Source organism: Stigmatopora argus, chromosome 4, assembly GCF_051989625.1.
Source record: "Stigmatopora argus isolate UIUO_Sarg chromosome 4, RoL_Sarg_1.0, whole genome shotgun sequence".
Classification (NCBI taxonomy): Eukaryota; Metazoa; Chordata; class Actinopteri; order Syngnathiformes; family Syngnathidae; genus Stigmatopora; species Stigmatopora argus.
The window spans coordinates 2,973,391-2,993,689 of record NC_135390.1 but is presented as its reverse complement, the minus strand read 5'-3'; the positions used below and the strand labels follow the sequence as shown (position 1 = coordinate 2,993,689).

At 41.3% G+C, this 20,299-nt stretch overlaps 1 protein-coding gene across 1 annotated transcript in view; it reads right to left on the bottom strand.

The window, feature by feature from the left end:
* Positions 1-1,414: 1,414 nt before the first annotated feature.
* The window catches only part of tgfb2 (transforming growth factor, beta 2), a 96,545-nt gene continuing 77,660 nt past the window's right edge, over positions 1,415-20,299 (bottom strand). The window contains exons 2-7 of the mRNA XM_077599478.1: positions 14,057-14,220; positions 13,352-13,484; positions 13,167-13,277; positions 11,674-11,848; positions 3,409-3,562; positions 1,415-3,290 (exon numbers count right to left, since the gene is read on the bottom strand). Of these exons, the coding sequence (XP_077455604.1) occupies positions 3,132-3,290; positions 3,409-3,562; positions 11,674-11,848; positions 13,167-13,277; positions 13,352-13,484; positions 14,057-14,220 (896 nt within the window). The 3' untranslated portion in view covers positions 1,415-3,131. The remainder of the gene's footprint in view (positions 3,291-3,408; positions 3,563-11,673; positions 11,849-13,166; positions 13,278-13,351; positions 13,485-14,056; positions 14,221-20,299) is intronic.

The window sequence follows — 20,299 nt, the reverse complement described above, 5'->3', positions numbered from 1 at the left end:
AGTTCTGATATCTGAAAAGCTCCAGTGTTTGTATTTAAGCTCCAATGTTTGTATTTAATCACAAAATGCTGCTAGGAAGTGGATTTTACCCCAGTTTAATGTTGGGCGCTTCACCATTGACGTCCATCGCTGTCTTTTCCCGGGAAAAATCACCCCCCTGGCCTGGTTGTAATGTCTCAAAAGCTCCAGTATTTGTATTCAATCAATAAATGATCCTAGGAAGGGTATTTGACCTAATTTTAGTGCATTTTTTGTCATTTCACGTATGGACGTATCGACGTTCATCGCTGTCTTTTTACCGGGGAAATGATACTCCGGGCCCGGTTCTGATGTCTAAAAAGCTCCAGTATTTGTATTTAATCAATAAATGCTGTTTTCGGCTGGATTTTACCCCATTTTCGGGCAATATTTGCCCGTACGCCATTGACGTTCATCGCTGTCTTTTCCCGGGAAAATGACCCCCTGGCCTGGTTTTAATGTCTGAAAAGCTCCAGTATTTGTATTTAATCATGAAATGCTGCTAGGAAGTGGATTTTACCCCATTTTTGTGCATTAATTTATTGATTATTTTTTATGTGTCGCAGCTGTAGCTGCAGTAGAGGTTTTATAGCCATAAAATAGTTTTGGAGGGTTGGATTGATACGTTGAAGGCGCTACCAGAAAATGCACCGCCCGCCACTGGTTGGTTGGTTGGTTGGTTGGTAGGGTGGTAGGTTGGTAGGTTGGTAGGTTGGTAGGTTGGTAGGTTGGTAGGTTGGTAGGTTGGTAGGTTGGTAGGTTGGTAGGTTGGTAGGTTGGTAGGTTGGTAGGTTGGTAGGTTGGTAGGTTGGTAGGTTGGTAGGTTGGTAGGTTGGTAGGTTGGTAGGTTGGTAGGTTGGTAGGTTGGTAGGTTGGTAGGTTGGTAGGTTGGTAGGTTGGTAGGTTGGTAGGTTGGTAGGTTGGTAGGTTGGTAGGTTGGTAGGTTGGTAGGTTGGTAGGTTGGGAGGTTGGTAGGTTGGTAGGTTGGTAGGTTGGTAGGTTGGTAGGTTGGTAGGTTGGTAGGTTGGTAGGTTGGTAGGTTGGTAGGTTGGTAGGTTGGTAGGTTGGTAGGTTGGTAGGTTGGTAGGTTGGTAGGTTGGTAGGTTGGTAGGTTGGTAGGTTGGTAGGTTGGTAGGTTGGTAGGTTGGTAGGTTGGTAGGTTGGTAGGTTGGTAGGTTGGTAGGTTGGTAGGTTGGTAGGTTGGTAGGTTGGTAGGTTGGTAGGTAGGTAGGTAGGTAGGTAGGTAGGTATGTATGTATGTATGTATGTATTTATGTATGCATGCATGTATGCATGCATGCATGCATGCATGCATGCATGTATGCATGCATGTATGTATGTATGTATGTATGTATTTATGTATGTTATTAGCTACAGTTACTATATCCAAAGCATATTAACCATTTACAATAATTTATCTTGAATTGCTAGAGTAAAGTACCAGAAAGATACAGAGCAATGTAGAATTTCCACAACGCAAGGTTTGCTTTCTACCTCTTGGCTCTTGGGTGTAAAACATCGAAGTACATCTTAAATAGCAAAAGAAAGAATACATAAAAATACAATAGATACACAGCAAAGACAAATGAACATGAGGATGTGATATGGAAAGTGGATGGGTGTAAGTGTGGAGCTTTGTAAAATCCAGAACTAATTTCACATATACACATTTATCACATTAACTTCCAGTGTTTGCCTTATTTTCATGTCTCGTGTGTGAGGTGAATCATGTAGATTCAGACTTCTATAGAAAGATAACAAAACAAAACACATCGAGATGATGGCAATCAACATTTCATCACAACAAGGAACATTTATACACTATTATTCAGTTGAAAATATATGGGATTTTTTAATCAATTAAACAGACAGATTTTCCAATGAGTAAATTATTTCATTATTCACACTTTTAAAATATGTCTTTGGTGGTGTGACGTGAGATGATCTAATCCAGGATTGGTGCCTTTGCCCAAATTTGGAAAAACTGGTCCTTGGTGTCATCTTTCGCAGCATTTCTAATAAACAGATATGGCTCCGTTAGTAGTAAAGGTTGTTTAGTGGCTGGAATCCAGGTTCCGACTGTCAAAGGGTTCTGGGGCAGGTCGCTGAACCCAAAATGCCATGCATTGTGGTTGTGAATACGGATATGTATGCATTAAAGGGTAAATGTGAGCCTTGATAAAGTGGGTTAGGCACCTCAAAGTTGTATATTAAGTGCCAAAGAAGCACTAAGTTTGTTTATTTTTCAATGTAGCACCAGATCAAAAGCCATTTTAGTGTCTAACTGTCCAATTCCTTCAGTCAGGCAAATGTGACCAAAAAGTGATCCACTCTTGTTAATCCATCTGTTTAGTAACACAATTTTACTTTGCTTCACGAGAATGTGACTTATTATTGTGGGGTGTAGTATTTATGGTAAAAATGAGGGATATAGAATCAGTAATAGTTTATGTCACTAAAACAGGATTTACATTAATTTAATTGTTTCATCGAAGAACCTGCAGTAAACATCTAATACTGTATGGAAAACGTCCTGAAAACGCAACATCATTGCATCTATAAATATGGCAGTCATTTCACTGTTGTAAATGTAATTTAAAACAAGCAACAACAAAAAAGAAATAATAAAACGCTTATTGTTCCAGGCTTTAGTTCATATTCTTAAATTAATTACAAAAATGCCCAAACTAACTCGGTTAGCACCAAAATAACTCCACTGTTTCACTTCCAGAGAAAGAGGCTTGATTGAATATGACAGTTTGAATCTTGAAATCTGAGAGCCACATAGGGCACCACAACTAAAGGCACATTATAACTTGGACTAATGTTCATCATCCAACTATTCACTCACGAGACAGATTTTCTGTCGGTTAAACAGCATGAAAAAAAGAAAAATACAAAACACATGGTGTAAAAGTCCTTGAAAAATAAAGATATTTGTTATGTATTTGTAATGGCATTTTGGAATAAGGTTTGTTTGTTCAGCACCTCTCATCTTGAATCACATGACATTGCACTGACTGACTGTGTGAAAATAGCAGATAGCATGGTCGCAATTGGTGTGTGTGTTATTGTGAGAGACAAGGTGGGGGTGGGTTCTGCAAGTTTAGTTTTTAGCTGCACTTGCAGGATTTGACCTTCATGTTGGAGAGGTGTTCTATTTTTGGCACCTTGCCGATATAGTAGAGGATGGTGAGGGGTTCCAGATCCTGCGAAACACAGCAGGGTGACGCTGATGCATCGGGGTTAATGGTGTTGTATAGTCCTAACACCTGGACGCAAAACAATAACAATCAAATGACCATGTATGTATATGATTGTAAATTTAACCTTCTATACTTATAAATCAAAGACAGAACAAACTATGCCTCTTTGTGCAGCCAATAGTACCTTGGCATGTTGTGTGTCAGCACTCCATAGATAAGGACAAGCTCCAGCGCAGAAATTGGCTTCATAGCCTTTTGGTTCGTGAATCCACCTCCAGCCAAGATCTTTCTTAAAGTCAATGTAGAGGGTCCTTAAGCAGCAGTTGTCTTGAACGTTTCTATAGTTCATTAAGGGAAAAAAGGAAAGGTCAAAGGCAGTGCAAGTGTATTTTAGACGGGACAAAAATCCCTTAAAGACATTGTTTTTTACATGCTAAAATAGTTTCCAGGTGTTTTAATAACATTTAACATATGGCATCCTCCTTTTCAGTTCTGCAGTAATCAGCTGATCTTTAAAAGGCAGTCTTGCTATATGCTAATTAGCCGATGTTCAACCGAATGGAATGTGCCAATGAACTTTGTGTTTGCATAACAACTAGGCGCCAGGTTAGACCGAGTAGAACAAAACAGAAAACAAAAGAAACGAAAAACAAACAAAAACAATTTACACTCATAGAGACATCCCCTTTTTAACCAAACAACAAATTTAGATAAATGGTGTACGTTACATGGTAAAGTCCACACACAAAAAATTGCCTGTAGGAATAGAACCAACTCATTACCAATACAGTCAACTTTTCACAATACAGTGGCTCCTCTACTTGCAATATGCTTCCACATACAATGATTGCAGGTTACAAAATGCCTCGATTGGAAAACCTTTGATCCAAGATACGGAAAAATTTCAAGTTACAAACTGGCAAATTAATACTAACATCCCAGAGATGTAAATAAGCTTCCCGTATCCATTTTTTATTTCACTTTTTTTTTTTTTTAATTTGTCGTGTTAGAGTGACTATCCCATTGGCTATCACCTTACTGGCTTCCAATTTGCCCGAGGGAAGCTACATTTTTATGAACCCATATTAGCGCGCTGTAGATGGACACTAGAGCAGGGGTGGCCAAGCTATTCCACAAAGGGCCGCAGTGGGTGCGGGCTTTCATCCCAACATCTAGAGGAAAATTTTTCACAAATCTGGTATCTTAGAAGTGGAATGAGTGGATTGCAGCCAGGTGCTTCTTGGTTCAGCAGAAATTGTCTGTGCTGGATCGGTTGGAACAAAAACCTGCACCCATAGCGGACCTTGAGGACCGGTAACCCCACCCCGGCCAGCCTGGACCACTGGGTCCAACAGCGATTCACTGTGTCAGCCCGACCCGAAAACAACATGGTACAGGTGGATGCTAGAGACTGGCAGAGTTGGAGCGTGACCATTTGACCAAAAGCTAGCACTTTTTAATTAATTTTAATAAACCAGGACCATGGCTGATCAGCTCTAGCTGGCGATGAGCTCCTCATTTCTGTGCCTTTGACCCTCATTTGGCACAGAGTTGTTTGTTGAGTTTTCCTGTGTGTGCAACATAAATTTAAGTCGTGTATTGATGTGCGTGTAGTCTTGTAGTAGGACTTTTCTTAAGGGGAGACATATTTACATTGAAATAGCAGTACCACACTCTTAAATACTATACAATAAACACTTTAAAAAGCATAAAAAGGTGGCCCGGTGGCGCGAATGGTCAGTGCATCGGCCTCACAGCTCTGGCGTCCTGGGTTCAAATCCAGGTCATGTCCATCTGTGTGGAGTTTGCATGTTCTCCCCGGGCCTGCGTGGGTTTCCTCTGAGTACTCCGGTTTCCTCCCACATTCCAAAGACATGCATGGTAGGCTGATTGGACGCTGTAAATTGCCCCTAAGCAATGTTCCCTCTAAACTGCGCAAGGCAATCGCACCCTGCCCGCACATTCTCAGCACACAAGAAAATCTATCCAGTGCATAAACAACATCAACATAACGTATTAATTAATATCTACCATTTGACTTAATCTAATTAATTCGCCCAATAATATTGTTTTTTTGTTTCTCACTCAGTGAGTGACAGGTGTCCAGCCAATTATATGATATGGTTTACTTACGGTACTAAGCCAATCATGGCATTGACCGTGCTTGCGTCTGGGCCCTGCCTATATGCGCCATGCAGGTTAGCTAGCAGGTTAATAGATGCTAATACAAACCCTGCATTATGGCGAAACGAACAGGCAGCGACACATCCACTCACCAAGCCACAGTAAAAAAGAAATGCAGTTCTTTTAAGATGGAATGGTTGTCGGAGTATGTGCAAATAAAGAAAAAGCAGTGAAATTGGGTGAGATGTTTTCTTTTTCAAATTAGAAAGGTCTACTCTGCAAAACATGCAGCGATGCCAAAGTAGCAAAGTATGCACCCTGGCATACCCTGATAGTAGATGAGAGCACAGACATATCAGTAAACAAAATGCTAGTCATATATATTAAATACAGGGAGGAAAATTATGTTAACTACAAAACTGTGTTTGGTGGCATCATCCAGCTGACAGCATGCACTGCTCAGGATATTGTGCAAGGAATAACTCAGTTTAATAACTCAGGACTCTTCCCATGGCCAAAGCAGGACTCTCACATACTGTATAACATTTACACATCCCATTTTTCAGATTTTTGTCTTTTTTTTAAGTGGACCAAATTACTTTTAAAAAAATAAAACGTGCATATCTGATATTGCTCACAGTAGTCCTCAGTTTGCTCAGGGAGCTTGTGTGTATGCCCAGAAACATGAAACATTAGAGGGAACATTGCCCCTAGGTATGGGTGTGAGTGTGCATGGTTGTCTGTTTCCTTGTGCCCTGCGATTGGCTGGCCACCGATTCAGGGTGTCCCCCGCCTCTGGCTTGGAGACAGCCGGGATTGGCTCCAGCACCCCCCGTGACTCTAATAAGGATAAAGCGGTTCAGAAAATGAGATGAGACGAGCGTCATAGTGAGAGACCGGCATAAAAAAAGAAAAAAAAACATCCAAAGCTTCTTCTCCCTTGTAAAATGCTCACTTCGTTCGTCCCTTTGCAGTTATGAACGTGTCTTTATCCCACTTCTGACACTATGTTGTTTTTTATGTTTTAGGGGTTTAAAGGGGACTGTGGCAGTGCAACACCTTTGCAAACAGGGCATACCAACCGTTCCAATAATCGAGGGCCAGGGGGGCTGTAAAAGAGGCATCTATTTGCATGCAATGAGGTCTTTATCTCCTTATTTTCTATAGTTCAAATAACGTCACCACCGTTTTTAGTCCATTATGGGAAATGTACATTTTAAGGGCATTGTGGTCCTTGCTTGGGGACAAGCCCAGCGTTTACCCTACGAAGACGGGGAGAAGGGCCATATAAACAATGGCAATGTACGTAGGTAAATAATGTTACTGTTGTATCCCTCCTGCGTTAAACACTACACATGCTAGATCCGGGCTGGCAAACAAGTTGGATACAAAAAGCCACAATTTTAAACTGTGAGAGTCAAAGAGCCACACCCTACGTCAGAAGCAGCATAGAAAAATCAAATCTGCCCACGTATTTTTTTAAAATGTAGTTTATAAGTTTTTTTAAATGGGCTAGCTGAATTTGAGTGTTTTAAGGGAGAATACACATATGAAAAACATTGAACGAGGCAAAGAGCCACAGTACATACAAAATATAATAAGGAGCAAAGCCACATTCATTTTGGCCGAGAGTCGCATGCGGCTCGAGTGCCACGTCTTCCCTGTGCTAAATCAGCCCTAAAGATGGGATATGAGAACGAAACAGATTGTAAACGGATACGCCAGCTTTCAGAACACCATTTTGGCAAGGGCATCGTGACAACAATGCGCATTTGAAACACGCCTAAAAATAAACTGCAAAGATCCGATCAACTCATAGATTCAGAATTCACTTGTTCTCAGGTTTTGCTCATGTTTTCAGCACTTATTTTCAAACAGGTCATACCTTGAGATATGACCTTCAGGCGTTTCGGGACTGAGCTTGTATGTCGATTTACTTGTATCACAAATCAATGTTTCCCATAGAAATGAACTAATTACAAATAAATTCGTTCCCACCCTCTGAAAAAAAACCACCATAAGAAACAGGATATTACAATGGAAAAACATTTTATTGGTTGTAATTCATCATCTACTAACAGAGTAACAAATAACTAGTGGTTATGATGTTTAATATCAAAATGAGACATTATTCAATACAATGCGGAGTTCGTGGATGGAAGAGCGCGAGGGAGAGACTTGGTGGATGCGCTCATAACAAACTTTAAATTTAACTTAAATGAACTTGTTGTAATCTTACGTTACACTAAATTTAAACCTTGTGCAATACCCAACGCAAAGAGGTTAATCTATTTCATCGCGGCTTTCGTGGCGAACATCCTGCTTCTCCATACGTATTGGTGAGCCATCTCAGTCACGCATACACTACATGTTTTTCGATTATTTCGTGCCTGATATCGATTGTCTTCATACGCCTTTTCTTCGCACTACCCTTCATTGCACCTGCTTGCTTTGGACCTATTGTGTTTTCCTTTATTCTGCACTGACTAACGCAAAAAAATGGAAAAAATGCAACGCCCCGCCTAGTGCGCGTAGAGATCTTTACACAAGGAAGATGCGGCGATAAGCAGCCTCTCGTGTCTCGGCCACCTAGCTATCTCGTATGCTCGTACCCAATGTTCCCTTTAAGCTGCGTGCGTGCGCAATTGCGCACTACTCTCGTCTTCTCCGTGCAGCAGCAATCATATGGTGCGCACAAAATAAAATCCAAACTTTTTTTCCCTCATGATGGCGCCGTTCATGCGGCAGCCAGTGGCAGTAGCTCTGTCCGCTCTTATGTTTTTCGTGTTTTACAGCCCTTCTATCTTTTTCTTAATACATTCCTTTTTACTTTACTGTGCAAAGAGAAGAACAAGCGGCGAAATCAGGTGAGAACTGTCTAAATCAGCTGTGTGTGTGGTTGTGTGCGTGCGTGCATGTGTCTAGTATGTGTGATCCTTTGTCTTCAACCTACACAATGGACTATAAATGGAAATTAGCCCTCGGCTACAATCTTACATATATATGTTCATTAACATGAATATAAATATTTTCATTAATATGTGCTATCCCTTATTAAATAAATCAAAGCAAAATCATGGGAAAATATTGCATATAAATCGACACTTGACTATCTCAAGTGACACGTTCAACAGAAAAGTCATTTGAATGAGAATGAGAAGTGAAAAGGACAGATGTGTAAAATAAGGTAAAATTTAAGTCGGATTTGTGCATATTCTAATGGCATTTATGAAGTGTGTGAATGTTTTCATTCATTTTCTGAACCGCTTTATCCACTTTATCCCTCGTGGGGGGTGCTGGAGCCTATCCCTGCTGACTTTGGGCCAGGGGCGTGGGACACCCTGTATCGGTGGCCAGCCGATCGCAGGGCACAAGGAGACGGACAGCCATGCACACTCAGACCCATACCTAGGGGCAATTTTAGAGTGTCCAATCAGCCTACAATGCATCTTTTTGGGATGTGGGAGGAAAACGGAGTACTCAGGGAAAACCCACGGAGGCCGAGGGAGAATATGCAAATTCAACATAGGTGGACCGACCTGGATTTGAACCCAGGACCCCATAGCTGTGAGGCCGACGCGCGAACCACTCATCCGCCGGGCCGCCCATTCATAGATATTATTCATTACATTTTATTATTACTAAATCATTTGTGTAGTAGACATGCACCTGCTTATGGCAGGTGTGATACTGGTGTGTGCCCATAGCGAGCAATGATAATGTTGCTCACACTGGTACTCATTGTGCTCAGGGAGGTTGTCTTTCTGCCCAGACAAACAAAAAATTAGAGGGAACATTGCTCGTACCTCAAAATTTGTCTCGCAAATATTTGCTCTGAATTTTACTCGTATCTCACATTCCTCGTATGATGGGGCACTCGTATGTCAAGATATTGTACTTAAAAGAAAACCATCTAAATGACTATACAGCACCTTTAATACTCTAGAGCCAACTCTAACACGTCTGAATCAAATGAACAAGATCGTTATCAGGCCTCCAGATAGCTTGCTGATGAGGTGATCATTTGATTCAGGTAAGTTTGAGGAGGGAAACATGGAAAACCGACTGGATAGGGACCCCCAAGAACTGGAGTTGGTGACCCCTGCTCTAGAGTTTGTTTTCCTAGCGCAAAAAGGTCAACAAATACTTAGACAAGCTAAATTATCTTTACGGGGACCCCAGTGGCCTAGTGGTTAGCACACCGGCCTCACTGTTCTGAGATCGAGGGTTCAATCGCAGGTGCAGATCTTTGTGTGCGGAATTTGCATGTTCTCCTTGCAGAAATTTTGACAAGCATCTTTATTTTCATAAATTTGCCATCAAACTAAAAGTTGCTGTGCAATATGAAATAAATAAAATAATCCATTGAAGACATCACCTTTGGTATTTTCAGCCTAACAAAAATAATCGATGTAAATTTACCTTACGTGGCCATTAAAAAACCCAAGTTAACAAGTTTTAGATTTTTGCAACCTTTTCATAACATTTGCATAAAATGGGGGAACTCGTTAATATGAAGTAAGAAAAGAATTACTGGCTGTCCTTAAAGGAGGACGAGAAGGAGAGTGAGTTAAATAGGTTAAATAAAATTTCGATAAGGCTGCTGTGTGCGCCCAGGTATTTAGAGGTATTTAAAAAAAAAGAAATCCCTTCCGTCCGTGTCTTTTGTTTAGAAGAGGATATGATGTGGAGTGCTGCCGAGGTTCAGTCAATCTCAGTGTGCCACATGTAAGTTCATGCATAAATTAGGACAAATAAAGTACACGACAGGTTGGTACTTGGATCTTTTAGCGGGCAGGCTCAGTGTTGTCCTGCATCTCAGAATTGCTCATTTGGGCTGTGTTATAGTCCTTTCGCATTCGTACTGTGTGCGCCGCTCTTTTGCTAACTCTGCTCTTCTGTTCCTCACCATCTTCTTTGTCTCCTGAACGTTGGTCCGAAACCAGCATTCACGTAGCATCAGCAACTGCGTTCTTGGTTGTGTTCAGGTGTTCAGGGGGTGTAATAGCCATTTTGTATTTGTTGACTTTTATCGTACGTTTTAATTATTATTGTTGTCAAAAATTCTTCGACGATAATTATTGTTCTTGTTTTATTGCCCAGGTCTACGTCACCTGAGTGTGAGCAGGATGGTTGTTTGTCTCCATGTGGCCTGCGATTGCCTGGCCACAAATTCAAGGTGTTCCCTGGAGCCCATAGTTGGCTGAGATTGGCCTCAGCTCCCCCACGACCCTAATAAGGATAAGCGCTATGGAAAATGAAGAGTCAAAATGTCCCAATTTTGTATGAATACCTCTAGGTACGAAATTTTCAGGTTACGAAATTTTTATATGCAAATGAGTGACTCGAGATACAAAAAAGATCCAAGTTACGATATCTCCCAAAAAGTAAATGCATTTGCCTATCCGTTATGTTTTTTTGGAAAAAATGTCGCGGATGCATTGATTCTCACTTTAGAACGTCACTACCCTCTACTGGGCTCTCATTTCATTGCTCTCATTCTATCTCATATAATGACAATGAAAGCATTCAATTCAATTCAATTGGCTGTCTCACAACAACCACTATCCATGTTTCAAGATTTTCTTACATTCCTTTCCACCTTGGCTAAATACTCCCCTTATTAATGATTGCAATTCCCCTTATTAAACGATTAAAAACCATACAAATGCAACAAGGCACATATTTATACACACACAGTAGTAGTACAAAGTGGACGGCTTTCGGTCCTGATACAACGGGCTCTTGCCGCCATCTGGCGGACAAACACAGGTATTACGTCTCCCATAATAATGGCCCCGGAGGGAACTACTTCAGCGGTGCAGGGCACATTTTTATATGCTTTATTTATTTTAAGACAGTAATAAATAACTTATTTATAATTTACTCACATTTTTGTGTTTCCTCACATCTTTCATACAAAATTGGGACATTTTGACCAAGTTTAAAGGGTTTAGTTGGTAGTTGTGTGAGGACCGTGGAACGAATGAAATAATTTACATATGAAGTAAACCTCTACTTACGAATATTTCAAGTTACGAAAAAAAGTTCTGGAACCAATTAATTTATAGGAAGTGTCAAACCAGTTTTTCGAACATTCATAATAGTTGGAAGACCAGAAAAAAAATCAAATTTAGTCGCAACTATTAAAATCATTGAGAAAGAAATGAAATATAACATTTCAATAGTAAATGATGCAAAGATTCAGACAATGTATTTTGCAATTGGCTATAACTTTCTTAAGGAGTTAATTTCTCGAAAAAGCAAGTTCTTACGCATGCACACGTGTTATGCTGGTGATGCATTATAGTTTTTAGCTCAATACCTAGAACAATAAGCTGCATCCAATGCTCTCTTTGTTCGATGTGATTTATGGTGAAATGGAGATTCCAAGCGATATGAAGGCAGCAGCATGATTAGAAGGTGTGGAGCCCGAGTACTGTGGCGCAGTCGCTTAAATACTTTTAGATCATCACCGTTGATGAAGCTGTCATCAATACCTATGGAAAAGCAGCATTGTAAAGCAAGTGTGGCCGCAAATTTGATCTTGAGACAATGAATGGTCATTAGCTCATTGAATGCCACTCATATTTCAAGGATAACACTCTATAGTGCAAGCTGTTTTAGAGGATTTTGACTGATTTTTAAGCTATACAGAATACTGTGTATTGTTCTATTGTTATATACAGAATATAGTTAACATACAGTTTCCTTCTTTGTTAAATTATTATAGCAGTTAAATATGTTTTACAATGAACAATGCTTCTTTAAACAAAATAAAAATCATGCATCCATTTTCCGTACCACTTATCCTCACATGGGGAGAGGGGTGCTGAAACCTCATACACTGAATTGGTTGCCAGAGAATCACAGGGCACACTGAGAAAACAATCATTCACCCTCACACTCACACATAGGGACAATTTACAGTGTTCAACCAGCCTACCATGCATGTTTGCATGCATGTTGGGATATCAGAATAAACTGGAATACCTGGAGAAAACCCATGCAGGCCCAGGGAGAACAAGAAAACTCCAAACAGGAAGGTCAGAGCCCACCAGAGATTGAACCCTCGACCTCAGAACTCGGAGGTGGAGATGCTAAGCATGCGAGCACCACACCATTTACGGTAAAAAAAAGTCCCAATTTGCATTTTGTGAAATGAAAAACAAAAAGAAGACGGACTGATAGATGTGTAGTTCATTCTTTAGGCACAATTTGGTAAGTATTCACTGAATACTATTCCGGTCGTGATATCTACAGAACATGTGAGTGATGTTAATTCCCATAAATTAGTTCTCAAAATGGGTCATTTTAATTAGAGGTTGATATTTTATTTGTACTTTGTCTCATTTGTAAAACGCTTATTCTACTGCTTATTATCATACTGCCATCTTCTCAAAGTGTGTAATATATGGGGAGCTAAATAGCCTGATCAAGCCTAAAATTAGGCATCACTGATCTCGAGTGGTAATTTTGTCCCAATAATCTTGTGTGAGTTGTCTCCAGATATCACATGCATGGTAAGCTATGCCTTATGATTGGCTGGCAACCAATTTGGGGTGTCTCCCACCAACTGCCCATAGTTGGTTGTGATAGACTCCAGGAACCCCATGATCCCTGTGAGGATAAGCGGTACGGAAAATGAATGAATGAATAATCTTTTCTACAAGCTTCAGAAATTCCTGCACCCATTAAAATGTTTACGAATTAAACGTTTACTAAAGATTGGTATTGTAAAAGCTAGATGAATACATTCTGTGGCTGAATGAGTTAAGAGTATTAAAAACTGTTTAAGTAACTTTCAGATCAAATAACCTGCAAACCGTGCTTCCAGCTCCTCACTCTTGTTGGGAATAATGTAGTTATTTGATGGAACAAAAGTACAACATGGACAATGAAGGGTGAGCTTGAATCCACTGTTTCTGTCTGAGAAGAGAAAATATGTTAATGTCTGTCAGTGTTCTGCATCCAATAATAAATGAATTTTGGACTAAACTCACCTCTGTGGTTCATCCATTCACTCACCGCCTGTGTTACATCAAAGGTCATCCACTCGCCCTCTGTTTGCGTTCGTACCACTCTGCTGTCAATGTATCTTTGTGTTGGGGATATCAAGGCTTTGCGTGCTAAAATCTAAGCATAAAAGAGAAGTATGACAGAGGAAAAGATGACAAATAAACTAATAAAATTCTTATGGATAATTATCGCGGTGGAACGGTTGTCATGTGTTTAGCACGTCCGCCTCACAGTTCTGCGATTGAGGGTTCAATTCCCGGCGGGTTCTAAACTTCCTGTGTGGAGTTTGCATGTTGTCTCTGGGCCTGCATAGGTTTTCTTAATGATGATTAACAAGGACAGTATGGGGCCTTTATAATGGGTACTGGAACAGTTCCCAGGAAGCAGCCCAGCAACTTAAAACAATAACACCCATCCATCTAAATATGAATTGTACTGAACAATACTTGATCAGTTGTATATTAAATTCATAAAATACAAAATAATAACAGTACAACTATGTTGTCCACGTCTTAGCACAGCCTGCTCAATTGTCAATGTTTTCAAATTATTTAACTGAAAAATATACTGAAAACAATTCCTATTTTGTGAGCGCTTGAACTCTTTGTTTTTCTATTTGCTTTTAATTTTAACTCCATCAGTAGTATAAAAAAGAATAACTATTGTTGGAGCCCCTGTTGCTGTATCACCTGGTATAGCTCAATGCGTTGTTCAGATACTCTTGCACTCGGATTTTGAAGGCGAAATATTCGCAGCTCAGCTTTCACCAGGTTGGAGGCATTCTTCTCCATGGAGGACACATCAAAAATTAGCCGTCTGAAGTACGGGCTGAAGAGTGTGGGAGAAATAACATCTGAAAATACAGGTGACAAAATATATAACGTGTTTGACAAGTACATTTGTGGACTTAAAGGTAAACTCTTTAACATGCATGTCAAGCTCCCCAAAAACTAGAAAACAGTCATGGTCAATGTTGTTAAATGCTCAATCAAGAATTTCAGAACATAATGGCAGTGATGCACAGTAAATGTCCTACAACCCCTTATAAACAGTAGTTGGGTGTGTAAGGTTTTTCAGACGTCTCTATACGAGTGAGATGACATGCAACACTGACAGTCAAACAAGTGTAGCTGTATTTGAGAAATGCCCTGGAACACATGCATTGTCATTAGTAATTCCTGTAGAGCTAGAAACCATGTGTACAGTAATCCCTTGAATATTGCGGTTAATGTAGACCAGACATTGCCGTGATAATCTAAAAATTGCGAAGTAGGGTCACCCCTATTATAACATTTTTTTCAGTGCTGAGTCCTAGTAGTGGGAGAGTTTCAGCATGGATTTTTACATTTTTATGAATTTAAAAATAAATAAAATAATTAATAGTAATCACGAAGTAGTGAATTCGCCATAAGTGAAGATGCGATAATCGAGAGATTACTGTAATATTGCGTGTTCCACAATGGTCCATAATTCAGTTAATTGAGAACCTCTGACATGATGACTGCATGACTGAAGCATCAAGCAATTTAGTGTTTTTAGAGGTTAGAAAACAAGTGATCAGCAAGACAGACTGACTGCAATGAGGTGACAGAGAGCAAGCTATTCTTATGAACTGAATTTTCGTCACACAGACGTCATTTTTCCGCAGACCAAATCAGTGCATTAAAAAAAGTTTTCTGTGCGCTGTCAGCATGTGGCTATTCCCCATAGGAGGTAGGGCGGGTGACATTTCCCGGTTGGGAACCGATCCTGCACTGCGAGGCTGGGTGGGGCTCCCCACTGAGGTTGAGTGGTTTGGATAACTTTATTCATCCCGTATTCGGGAAATTTTGTTGTCACAGTAGCAAGAGGGTGAGGATGCAGGAATAGTAAAGGCATTTTAGACACAAATAGATAGGTAAAAGTAAGTTAATAAATAAATACATGAATAAATATATAAATAAATAAGTGTGTTGCTTAGAACATATATACATACATACACATAAATATACATGCATGCATACGGTAGGTCTCAACACTCAGCCATTTTTTGTTAAAGAGCCTGACAGCTGATGGGAGGAAGGATCTGCGGAAGCGCTCCTTCCTGCAATGAGGGTGCCACAGTCTATTGCTAAAGGAGCTTCGGAGGGGGTGGGAGGTGCTGTCCATGATGGACATCATCCTGGTCAGCATTCTCCACTCTCCCACTTCCTCCACAGAGTCCAGAGGACAGCCCAGAACAGAGCTGGCCCTCCTGACCAGCTTATTCAGCCTGTTCCTGTCCCTCTCCGTGCTCCCGCATCCCCACCAGAGCACTGCATAAAACACTGTAGATGCCACCACAGTGTCGTAGAAAGTCCTCAGCAGTGTCCTGCACACTCCAAAGGACCGTAGACTCCTCCGTAGGTAGAGGCGGCTCTGGCCCCTTTTGTACAGGGCATCTATGTTTGTGGACCAATCTAGTTTGTTGTTGAGGTGAACACCCAGGTACTTAAAATTCTCCACGATTTCAATGTCTGTACCCTGGATGTTCACCTGAGTGGTCTGTTGAGATTCCTCCGAAAATCGATGACCATTTCCTTTGTCTTACTGGTGTTGATGTAGAGGTGGTTTTGCCTACACCAGTCAACAAAGGCTGTGATGACTCCCCTGTAGTCCAGGTCGTTCCCGTCAGTCACTCGTCCAATAATAGCGGTGTTGTCAGAGAACTTCTGGAGGTGGCAGGTGTCTGTATTATGTTGGAAATCCGATGTGTAGAGGGAGAAGAGGAGTGGGGAGAGCACTGTGCCTTGTGGGGCCCCCGTGCTGCAAGCTACCACATCAGACATACCGTCCTGGAGTCTCACATATTGTGGTCTGTCAGTGAGGAAGTCGATGATCCATGCGGCTAGGTGGTTCCTTACTCCAGCCTCTTCCAGTTTCCCTCTCAGTAGGACCGGCTGAATGGTGTTGAACGCACTGGAGAGGTCAAAAAACATCATTCTCAGCGTGCTTCCCGTGTTCTCCAGGTGTGAAATAGACCTGTGCATCAGGTAGGTGGTAGCATCTTCCACACCAATACCTGGACGATAGGCGAACTGCAGAGGGTCCAGCTCTGCATTCATCAGGGGGCTGAGGTGATTGAGGATGATTCTCTCCAATGTCTTGATCAGGTGAGAGGTTAATGCTACCGGCCTGAAGTGGTTTGGCTCCCTGGGGTACGCAGTCTTAGGAACTGGGACCACACAGGAAGTTTTCCACAAGGTGGGGACCTTCTGCAGACTGAGGCTGAGGTTGAAAATATGCAAAATCACTTTACCAAGCTGATCCGCACACTCTCTCAGTAGTCTGGAGCTGAGGCCGTCTGGACCGGTAGCCTTCCTTGCCTCGATCTTCTTTAGCTGTTTTATCACCTGATCGACAGTAATGCAGAGACCGGTGGAAGAGGGGGAGGAAGAGGAGGAGAATGAGGGGGGAGCGTTGCTTCTGGTCTGGGGGGTCAGGGGAGTGGGGGCAGGACTGAATCTGTTAAAGAACTGATTCAGTTCATTGGCCCACTCCCTGCCGCCAGACTCCGGGTCTCTCTCGCTGTTGCCTCCATGGCCCGAAATGGTGCTCAAGCTCCTCCAGACCTCTTTGGTGTTGCCTCTCTGGAGTTGGTTCTCCAGCTTCCTCCTGTAGATGGTCTTACCCTTCCTTATCTCTCTCTTCAGCTCCTTCTGGACCATTTTCAGGCTCTCTTTCTCCCCAGACCTAAAAGCCCTCTTCTTCTTGTTCAGGAGGGTCCTTAGATCCCTGGTGACCCACGGCTTATTGTTGGAGAAACAATGGACCTTCTTGGAGGGTACAATGTTCTCAACACAGAAATTAATATAATCTGTGATGCAGTGGGTCAAGCTGTCAATGCCATTACCATGTGAATTGCACAGCACCTCCCAGTCAGTGGTCTCCTCGGTCCATCTTTGTATGATCCTCGTGGTAGGTTTTATTTTCCTCACCATAGGGATGTAGGTGGGGATCAGATGGACCAGGTTGTGGTCTGAGCGGCCCAGTGGGGGGAGGGGGACTGAGCTGTATGGTTTGTGTGGCAATGGGGTTTACGGGTTAGTTGTCTGGTAGATATTTGGGCGGGGGCGGGGGGCTTTAGCGTCCCCACTTGCCCCTCTGCTCTAGTGTACTGGCTGGGGTATGCCAGGGAGGCTGGACAACCATCCTGCATTATAGGTTGTGGTTGGCCGGGGTTGCTGGGCTCGCATCTGGATCTCCTGTGGTACCCGTGCAGCTGTTCCCTTTCTTTATTTGACTAGGGTTTGATCTAACTTTTGTCAGTATAACACACTGTAACCCTTCACCCACTTCACGGCTTCAGTACACCGTGGTTTTTCCTATTAAGTATAAAAAATGACAAAATTCACGCTGAAACTCATCTCATCTCATTTTCTGAACCGCTTTATCCTCATTAGGGTCATGGGGGGGTGCTGGAGCCTTTCCCAGCTCTCTCTGGGCCACAGGCGAGGGACACCCTGAATCGGTGGCCAGGCGATCGTAGGGCACACAGAGACGGACAACGATGCACTCTCACACCAATACTTAGGGCCAATTTAGGGTGTCCAATCAGCCTACCATGCATGTTTTTGGAATGTGGGAGGAAACCGAAGTACCCAGAGGAAACCCACGCAGGCCCGGGGAGAACATGCAAACTCCACACAGATGGACATGACCTGGACGATCGTCTTCATGCTTCAAAAAACAAAGAAGAAAGACATTCTGCCTGTCTACTGGATGAGCAACGGGAAAGCCTGGATCACGAAATATATATCAAGGAGAGAAACTATTTTTGCAGTGAGTATAGTATTTAAAGTCTTTACAGTTTTTATATAAAGATTATATTTAGACATTACCGTATTTACTCGCATATAAGCCGCACCCTTAAAATTGCCTTAAAATGTTTTAATTTTACAATTTCTCGCGTATACGCCGCCACTGATTCCCAATTTTCACCTCCATATTCATGGTTTTAATAGGGAGTACAAAGGTGTTACTTTGAAGGCAAAAATTATCACAAGTGGTATTTCTGAGATACTGCATGAATCAAAAGCACGTTACAGACACTCCCCTACTTACGAACGAGTTAGGTTCCGAGCGATTGTTCATAAGTTGAATTTGTTTGTAAGTTGATTCAGTGCTATATTTTGTTTTATAATTTATGTTTAAGGCCTATATAAGTATATTGAAGGTTTATATAAGTGCATTTGTATGTTTAAGGCTTGTATAAGTAACCCACATTGGTTTGTACTGAAAAAAACATTTAATAAAATGGAGAGAATACATACAGTACTGTATACATACATTAGAGAGAGAGATATTTACTAGAAACTGGCCGAAAGAAGCGATCTAACGACGATTGCACAGCTTTCTTCTTTTTTTCATCATAAATGATGCGGTAGCACTGTATGGCATCATTCAATTGATTTGCAAACTTTGTGCAACGTTCAATATTTGGGTCCTGCTGCTCGATCTTTCTGTTGTATGCCGTGAAACGCTCACCACTCTCACCCGCATCAAGCTTCGTTACTATTGCCACTCGTTTCAAATGAAATGGCTTGCATCTTCCTTGCAACTCCCTCAATAGAAGCATTTCGCTTTTTACCAACCATATTCAATAATGGATGCACGAGATATTTAATGATACAAATGAAAAAGGTTCTTTGCCCACTGGAGATACGTTCACGCACTTCCGCATTGCAACGAAGAAGGTAGATGCTGGGTGAGCTGAGCCCTCACAGCGCCAGGCGTCGGTATTAGCGGCGGAAAGAAGTACTACACGGAAAAAAATACAAAATTGGACTTACGAACATTTTTTTGACTTAAACGCAATTTGCAGACATGTTCGTATGTACCGTTGTTCGTAAGTTGAATGTTCGTAAGTAGGGGAGCGTCTGTATTAGGGTCAATATCATAAGGAAGTTAATATGCCTGTCTTTGCCACTGCAAAATATCAAATTATTCAATAAGAAAAAAGAAATGTCTATCTTGGTGAGAACCTGATGTTTTCTCATTACAGAAATTACAATTTTCTTACCAAGAGTTTAAGATGTTGTGGCAGCCATATTGCTTCTAATGTCAAAACATCTCAATTCTTTCAATGGTTTATATTAATCCAATAGTTGTCACTTTCGAACAAGAAATAAGACGAAAAAAAATCAAAGTGAAATTTAGTTTGATTTCAAAATCAAGGCTACTCCGTCTGGCCAGTCAGAGCATGTTTAACTAGGTTTAGATGGCAACGCCCTAGGTAAGATGGCTGCCCCGGGACCTAGGTAAGATGGCTGTGCCCCGAGCAAGCAGTGACGGGAATGTGAGTTTTTTCACGTTTTATGCAAGATACGTACGTTTTTTTTCTTGAATTTCATTTTTGGACGTCAAAATTAATTTTGTTTAGCATTTTACATGTTTATCTTTTCTCAGTTTTGAAATAAATGACCGCATCGGCCGCATTCGCTTTCGTCATGGCGTCCTCAACTTGCAGTTTCGTGCATGTCAGGGTTTTATGCGCATATAAGACGTGTATGACGAGGTGATTCAGTCATCATTTTTTTTGTCCGACAAAAGCGGCTTATATGCGAGTAAATCCGGTATTACATTAGTCTTTTAATATGCTTATAACTGTAATATTAAATAAATGAACTTCTTGATAATTATACTTGTATTTTTTGTATGCGCAAAAACATGCAGTACGGTAATAATAATAGGGGTGATCCTACTTCACGGTTTTGGCATTAACATGTCCATGTCTGGTCTACATTATCCACAAAATTCGAGGGGTTACTGTATTGAGCTGTAGTTGGTGATATCGGAATCACAATTAACACAACAATAGGAAGATAAATCACAATTCCTCACAGGGGGCTGAGAATTTATTGTGAGCTGTGATGTGTAGTATATTGATACTATAACTGTTTAAAGGTATCAGG